The following is a 7,570-nucleotide window of genomic DNA, read 5'->3' on the forward strand; positions in this document are numbered from 1 at the left end:
ACTAAGTTGCTGAGAGCCTCACTAAGTAGCTGAGGCTGGCTTCGAACCTGCGATCCTCCTGCCTCAGCCTCCCAAACTATTCTTTATTTTTGAAACAGGATTTCACTAAATTGCAGAGGGCCTCACTGTCTCAGCCTCCCAAGTACTGGGATTACAAACATGTGCCACTACGTGCCAGCACAAAGAAAACCACATTTTATGGAGCTTCTTAAGCATGTTTAATATATTTTTATGCTTTCTCTTTTAAAACATTTCATTAATAATAATTCAGAGGAAAAAAAAAACCCTTAACCTTCCTTTTTCCTTTCTCCTAAGAAGCATCAGGATAATGACAAAGTTTCTTAAGAAAACAAATCAAAACAACAAAAACCAAAACCAAAACAAAACAAAATTATGTGGTGGTGTATGCCAGTTCTTGGGAGGCTGAGACAGGAAGATGGAGGATCGTAGGTTCAAGACCACTCTTGGCAATTTAGGAGGCCCTCAGCAACTTAGTGTGACTGTTTCAAAATAAAAAATAAAATGGGGCTGGGGTATAGCTTGGAGGTAGAATGCCTCTGGTTCAATCCCCAGCCCTCCCCCCCAAAAAAAGAAAAAAGAAAAAATGATTGAAAGCTGAAGTAAATGCAAAGAAAACAGGAAATGTTAAAAATTTTAATCCATCAGGGCATGGTGGCAGGGGAGGCTGAGGCAGAAGAATCACTGTTTTGTGGCCAGCCTCAACAACTTAGGCCCTCTGCAACTTAGTGAGACCCTGCTTAAAAAATAATAATAAGGCTGAGGGTATAGCTCAGAGGCAGATAGTCCGAGTTTAATTCCTAGCATGTGTGTGCGCACACGCACGCACATTTTAATACATCTGCACTGTTCTATTTAAATGTGATACATCAGCTTTTTAGGGACTTATGAGCACAACAAAGTACACAGCCCCTTAAGAGCAGGACTTTGGCAAAGGTCAGGCCAAGGTGAAAATTCTTACTCCTGGTTCCTCTTGGAGCTCATAAATGAAGTTATAAACATTTTATCTTAAATTACTTTAAGATGTGATGTATTTAACATAGGAATGATTTTTCAACAATATTTAGTTTTGAAATTTGTCTGTGTAAAGCCGGCTGAGTGGTCAGCGCTGGCGACGTCCCCTCGACTGGTGGGCCGTGGCACGGCGTGAGATGCACCTTGCAGGGGTAGGAAGTTTCCTACTTGTATCTATACGGAACTTTCCTCCCACAGTTCTGCCACAAACAAGGGCCACGCTGGCCCCATGGCACTGTCTTTCTGTGTCAGCACTCCAATCATGGCGCCTTAGGAAATTCTTTTGTTTCTTGTACATCAAATAACTCTTACTGTTGTTTAAAAAAAAGCAAAAAAGTAGTAATTCTACCTTATTTATTTTTCCAGATGAACTTTATATCTGCTTTTGCTATGTCTCTCTCTCTCTCTCTCTCTCTCTCACACACACACACACACACACACACACACACACATTTGTGGTACTGAGAACTGAACCTAGGGGTATTCTATCTCTGAGCTACACCCCTAGCCCTCTTTTAGTCTTTAATTTTGAGATAGGGTCTCACTAAGTCACCACGTGCTGGCCTTGAACCTATGATTCTCCTTTCAGCTTCCCAAGTACTGGGCTCACAGGTGTATACCATGTCCCCATCTCTACTCATATTTTTCTTAATGGCTTAAATTCCACACATTAATTCAAAGGAAAGTAAGCTCCTACTTACACTCCTTAGACTCTTATAAAAGTGCCTTCACTTTTCTTCCTGATCTCGGTAACACAGTGCTGCTGCGGGCGTGGGATCCTTCCTTCGGCGTCCTGTGTTTATGGACGAGACCCAGGAGTGCTGTTGGCTTTGAGTCCTGACCTCTCATCCAGCCTACCAGCTGCAGTTGTGTTCTGTTCACAGGCTCTCGGCTGCTTCCTCTAGGAGCTCCCAGGGCAGAGGGAACCCCAGTGAAGAATCGGGAATTTGCCCCAAGTCTCTCACTGCTTAGCTCTGTATTTTTGCTTGAACTAACCCCAGCAGAAGCCAGGAGCTGGGGAATCACTCCTGTGGCCCATGGGGGCACAAGGGAAGGGGCTGTATGAGGCAAGGGAGGGCCATGATAGTATTAGATTCCCAGGGTGCACGCCCCGCCAGTCCACCAGCCCAACCTGAACAGAGGGATGCCATTGCCAGGCTGTCCCCAGAGCCGGGCAAGGTCTGTGCAGACGGACCTCAGCACCGGAGCTCTGGGCGTGGCAGAAGGCGTGAGCAGGCTCTTTCTTCTGTAGACCCCAGGATGTCTGAGCTGGAGAAGGCTGTGGTGGCTCTCATTGACGTCTTCCATCAGTATTCCGGAAAGGAGGGTGACAAGCATAAGCTCAGGAAGTCTGAGCTCAAGGAGCTCATCAACAGCGAGCTGGCCCACTTCCTGGAGGTGAGTGTGGTGTTCTAAGACCCAGTGTGCCCACCCCTGCTCACAGAGCCCCCAGATGCTTCCCTCCTGAGTGGCCTTGAGGTGATCTGGGTTCTCTGGGTGTCTGGGTTGTTTCTGGAAACATCTCTGACCACTGAGCCTCCTGACAGAGGCTGACTTAGACGGGATCTTGTTTCCGTTTCTGACACCTGTCCCTGAAAATCTAAGAAGTGACAGGCAACATGACAGCAGAATGGGGTAGAGAGACATCCCTGGAAGAGTGAACGGCAAAGAAAATGCTAAAAGTGAGCTTCTGAGAGCAGGTGCGTCGGCCTCAGCTGTTCAGTTTTTACCATGAAGATGACAGATGGCCAACTCCCTCGGCAAACACCTATAAACACTCAGCACGGGGAGACCCAGGCCCTTTCAGGGCCCCAGAGGCACATCAACGGATGCCACGCTGAGGGGTGACGGGCGTCTTCAGACACCCTCTAGGTCATGAGGCCTGCACGGCTGTACGCGATCCACCATGCTGATGAAGAACTGTCCCTGTCTAGGAAGCTGACCCGGGCTCCTGACAGCCCTGGCCAAGGCTCTGGCCTGTGGAGGAAGCAAGACCTGTGTGAGACCTCTCTGTCCTGGCCACTGCCTCTGAAGTCATCAGCCTCCCGTCTCCACAACCCCACCTCAGTCTCCTGACTCCACAGCCATCAACTCATGTTTGTGAAGTGAACTGCCATCCATTTGCCAACTGATAGCCCCAAAAGCACCTCACAGTCCACTAGGACTCTGCAGTCCCAACAGGACTCCTCGCCAGAGTCCTAGTGGTCGCACTTGTGAGATGCGTTTCCTGCGACGAGGACTCCTGTTGGGGAAGTGACTGATCTCACACAGGAGAAACAGCCAGACCAGCGCTCTCGTGTCTGCCCAAGTGCAGACCTGGGTGCAGCGCTGGCCAGGCCTGGTGGTGTGGAGAGGGCCACCTCCTGAGTTATTCACGTCTCCACTGCGAGCAGGCCTTGGGCTCCAGCAGGGCGGTTTGCGTTGTCTGGGTGGTTGGCAGGGTTTTTTTCTGTCCCATCTCCCCAAGCACTCCTCTGTTGTGGAGGCAGCAGGCTCGCTCTCAGGCATGTCCACAGGGTGACAATCATCACTGGAAGAGACCAGTTTCCCAGTCCCACCATTCTTCCTTTTGATGTAACAATAAAAAGTACAAGTTTCCTGAGCTGAAGAAAAACGAGACAGTGCCAAGTGCTCAGCAGATCAAAAGCTCAACAAGTAGCAGCTACTATTATTAATTACCGGTTTTAAAATTGGCAACGCTTAGCATATAAGAACAGCGATTTATAGACGGCGACTCACGGAAGCACATCAAGAGATCATAAGCACGTCATCGGCCTGGTTTGATCAAGGCAATTTTGGTGGACGCAGAGAACTACTGGGCTGGCCGGCATTCCAAGACTGGCAACGTACCTGAGAGGTAGCTCCAAGGAGGGAGGGTCATCTTGGCCCACGTTCCAGATTGAGTCCATGGTCTATTGGCTCTGCTGTGTTGGAGCCCGTGGCAAGGCAGAACAGTATGCCAGGTACTCAGAGTGGAGCACACTGCCCACCTCATGGCTAAGCAGAGAGTGAGGAAGGCCTGGCCCCAGCCTTGTCAGAGGCACGTTCTCAGGGACCTAGCCTCTTTCCCTAGGCCTGCCCTCAAAGCTTCCACCGGCCCCCAGTTGTGCCACCCACTGGGGACCCGTGACAGCAGGCATTTACATCCTGAAGCAGGCAGTTACAGGCCCACCCACCCTGCCCTCATAGCTGAACCTTTTATATTCAGGGCAGCCACAGTACTTGGCTTCTCCAAGCCCCGCTCTTCAAGCCTGGGGATTTGTTACTGTAAACAATGTGCATTTAAGCTCTTCTCCTGCAGTGTTCAATGCCCACACCCCACCTTGCTCCTAGCCTACCCCATGTCTCTGGACCACCCAGCCTCGCCGTGCATTTGGCTTCAGTGTCAGACAGGAGAGCTGTGAAGAAAAAGCTTCTAATACCTAGAAAGCAACTCAAGCTGCAAACGAACACAAGGAGTTAGCGACTTCAGGACTCGTTGAGACGGACTTCCCACATACACATGAAGGCTCAGGAGCACCAGTTCAGCCTCCCTTAGCGTCACTGCCCAGGCTGATGAGACTTCATTCCTTTTTCCCAGGTGTTTTTGTTTTGTTTTGGCACTGGGTATTGAACCCAGGAGGAATATTGTACCTCTGAGCTACACTCCCAGCCCTTTTTATTTTGAAATAGGATAGCCTCAAACTGTGATCCTCTGGTCTCAGCCTCCCAAGTACTGGTGTGAGCCAGCACGCCCAGTGATGTTTTAAGTATGACAATACACTGAGGTGTTTCATGTCTTTGTTGTTCCATTCTGTATCTTTTAAGTAGCTGAGGTCACACTGGACCTAAAGTAAAAAGAACAGATCCTCCAGAGACTTCTGCATGGCCAACAGCACTTGATCATGGTAGAAATCTGCTATTTTGCTTTTCATGTCTTGGGGTTATTTCTGAGCCATCAAACTTTTAATCATATTTTAAAGGCTTTGTATTCCACTTTTTAAAAGTTAGGCAACTTCTCTTATCTCTCTTAGGAAATCAAAGAGCAGGAGGCTGTGGACAAAGTCATGAAAACACTGGACCAAGATGGAGATGGAGAGTGTGACTTCCAGGAGTTTGTAGCCTTCATTGCCATGGTGACAACCGCCTGTCATGAGTTCTTTGAACACGAGTGATGCAGGGAAAGCAGCTGAGCTGTTCCCACAACAGAGATGAAGGCCACTCAAGAAAGCAGAGGAGAAGAGCTTGCAGGCTAGTATGAACTGAGCTCTCCAATACATATAGCTAATAGGAAGCTAGATTTGCTTTATGAATGAAAAATTGAAAGCCTCTTTCCCAAGGGCTGTTTTAAATCATGGAATCATTATTTCTGCTACATTAGGCATTTGTGTAAGCTGACAGGTCCCAGGTACTATTGGTAATAATCTGTTAGGAAAGCCATAGGGTATGTGCCATACAGACCACCACAGCTGTGTAGAATCCCAACCCAGGAAAATAAGAATGGACTACCAAGAGTCCCACAAAATAGCATCCTTAAGTTGGAATGTGGTGTACATACTCATAATCCTAGCACTTTAGGGAGGCTGAGAGGAGAATTGCAGGTTCAAGGCCAGCTTCAGCAACTTAGCAAGATTCTCAGAAACACAGAGAGACTTTGCTTCAAAAAAATAAATAAATGAAAAAGGCCAGGGGTATAGTTGGGAGGTAAATGGAAAGCCCCTGAGTTCAATCCCAAGCACCAGAAAAAAAATGGCATCCTTAAGGCTTCAGATATACCTAAAAATACAAAGCCCTGCTCATCGCGATTTGGAAAGGCTGCTGTTCCTCATATTTTGCATCATTAGTGCAAATAAAACCTAAAGGAGTCAGCTGGTCTGACCACACCCATTCCTCCAGCCTAAAAGATGACAGTCACATTTAAATCTCTTTTCCCAAGAAGAACAGGGATTACTGAGTAAATATTTAATGCTAACAGTGCTACATGGAAAAATATGTCTTATAAACCAACAAGTACTGACACTCTAACTCAAGACGCAGAATCAAATTCTACACTCAGTAAATTCTCTTTCTGGGCAGATACTGTTAGTCCAGGGGGATGTGTTTAGCAGGAGCAGGGCAGGCTTGAACTCAGGTTTAGGGTCTGTTCTCCAGCTGGCTAGGCTGCAAGTGACATCCCTCTGTCCTCATCTGCTCTCATACTGTGTCACGAGGGTGAAGTGGGGTGTGGACTTGTGGACCGTGGGGTCTCTGGATGTGTTGCTCTGTTGGTGGCGGCCATAACTGATCTGCTGCTGCTGAGAGAATCCTGCACACTACCTGGTGAAATGAGTCAAGAGACATGGGAGTCTGAACTGACTGCTTTTGTATCTGCATATTCAAATAAGTTTCAAATAATTCAAGTTACAAGTAAATAAATAAAACCAAGTTACAAATACTAAAATTCACTTTGAGGAAAACTCAAATTAATCTTATACACCACTTTTCATGTTGTCTTTTTTAAGGAAATAGACTGGAACTTCATAAACCAACTGATCACTTATACTTGCATAAAATAAAAAATACCACTGAAGCAATTCTCCATAGCCATTAAATATGAAATAAAAAGACACCATGTAGCCAGGCATGATGGCGCACACTTGTAATCCAAGTACTTTGGAGGCTGGGACAGGAGGATCATGCAGGTTCAAAGCCAGCCTCAGCTACTTAGTAAGGCTCTCAGCAACTTAGTGAAACCCTGTTTCAAATAAAATATAAAATAGGTCTGGGAGTATAGCCTGGAGGTAGAAATCCCCTGGCTTCCATCTCCAGAAACACACACACACACACACACACACACCAAAAAAAAAAAAAAAAAGACAGAAAGAAAGACACCATGTGCCAGATAGAGCTGAGTAGTAAAAGTCCCTGGGACTTAGGGCACTGCCCAAGGCCCAGGGAGAGGCATGCAGAGGCATGCAGGCCTGGGCTTCCCTGGCCTCTCCAGATGAAGCAGTCATGCCACACCCCAGGGCACCTGTAGCCTGGCAGCGTGACATGTGGGTCCCTGTGCCAATCACTGAGTAGAGGAGCTGCGAGGGTCTGGTTCCGGCACCTACCCAGGAAGCAGGAAGCATCTGAGATGGGGAGTGGGAGAGCTGACTCTGGGCTGGGTGGCTGAGGACATGCTGGTGACCCCAGGGATGCTGGAGAGGTGGTCCCTGGTCTCTGGCTGCTGCATTCCTACAGTGTTTCCTGCATGGTCAGGGGCTCTGCCTGTCCCAGTCTCCTATTCTCAGGGAGTGTGGAGAGCAGCTGTGCTCTGCTCTGAGTTTCTCCTTGGTATGTAGAACAGCAGTTTTCAGGCTGTGCCTAGTCCTGAGTTACTACGTTCAAAAAGCAGTATTTTGCCTTGAGTTACTCTGAGTTCAAGAACTGACTAAAATAATTCTATACCTTGTTTGTATAAGTTAACCACCATCTGCCATGCACAACCATAAGGCACAAACTGATCATTTACTGATGCCAATAAAAAATTACCACCTGTGAACCTATCAAATCATAACAGACACCAGACACATAA

General features: G+C 47.5%; 1 protein-coding gene across 1 annotated transcript; it reads left to right on the forward strand.

The window, feature by feature from the left end:
* Positions 1–2,292: 2,292 nt before the first annotated feature.
* S100B (S100 calcium binding protein B) lies at positions 2,293–5,186 on the forward strand (the record flags this gene model as incomplete). The annotated part of the gene is made up of 2 exons (XM_080695501.1): positions 2,293–2,430; positions 5,046–5,186. 2 exons carry the CDS (start codon positions 2,293–2,295, stop codon positions 5,184–5,186), a joined length of 279 nt encoding a protein of 92 aa, XP_080551627.1.
* Positions 5,187–7,570: the final 2,384 nt, after the last annotated feature.

The sequence above is a fragment of the Muscardinus avellanarius genome (assembly GCF_963383645.1).
Source record: "Muscardinus avellanarius genome assembly, chromosome: 5".
Lineage (NCBI taxonomy): Eukaryota > Metazoa > Chordata > Mammalia > Rodentia > Gliridae > Muscardinus > Muscardinus avellanarius.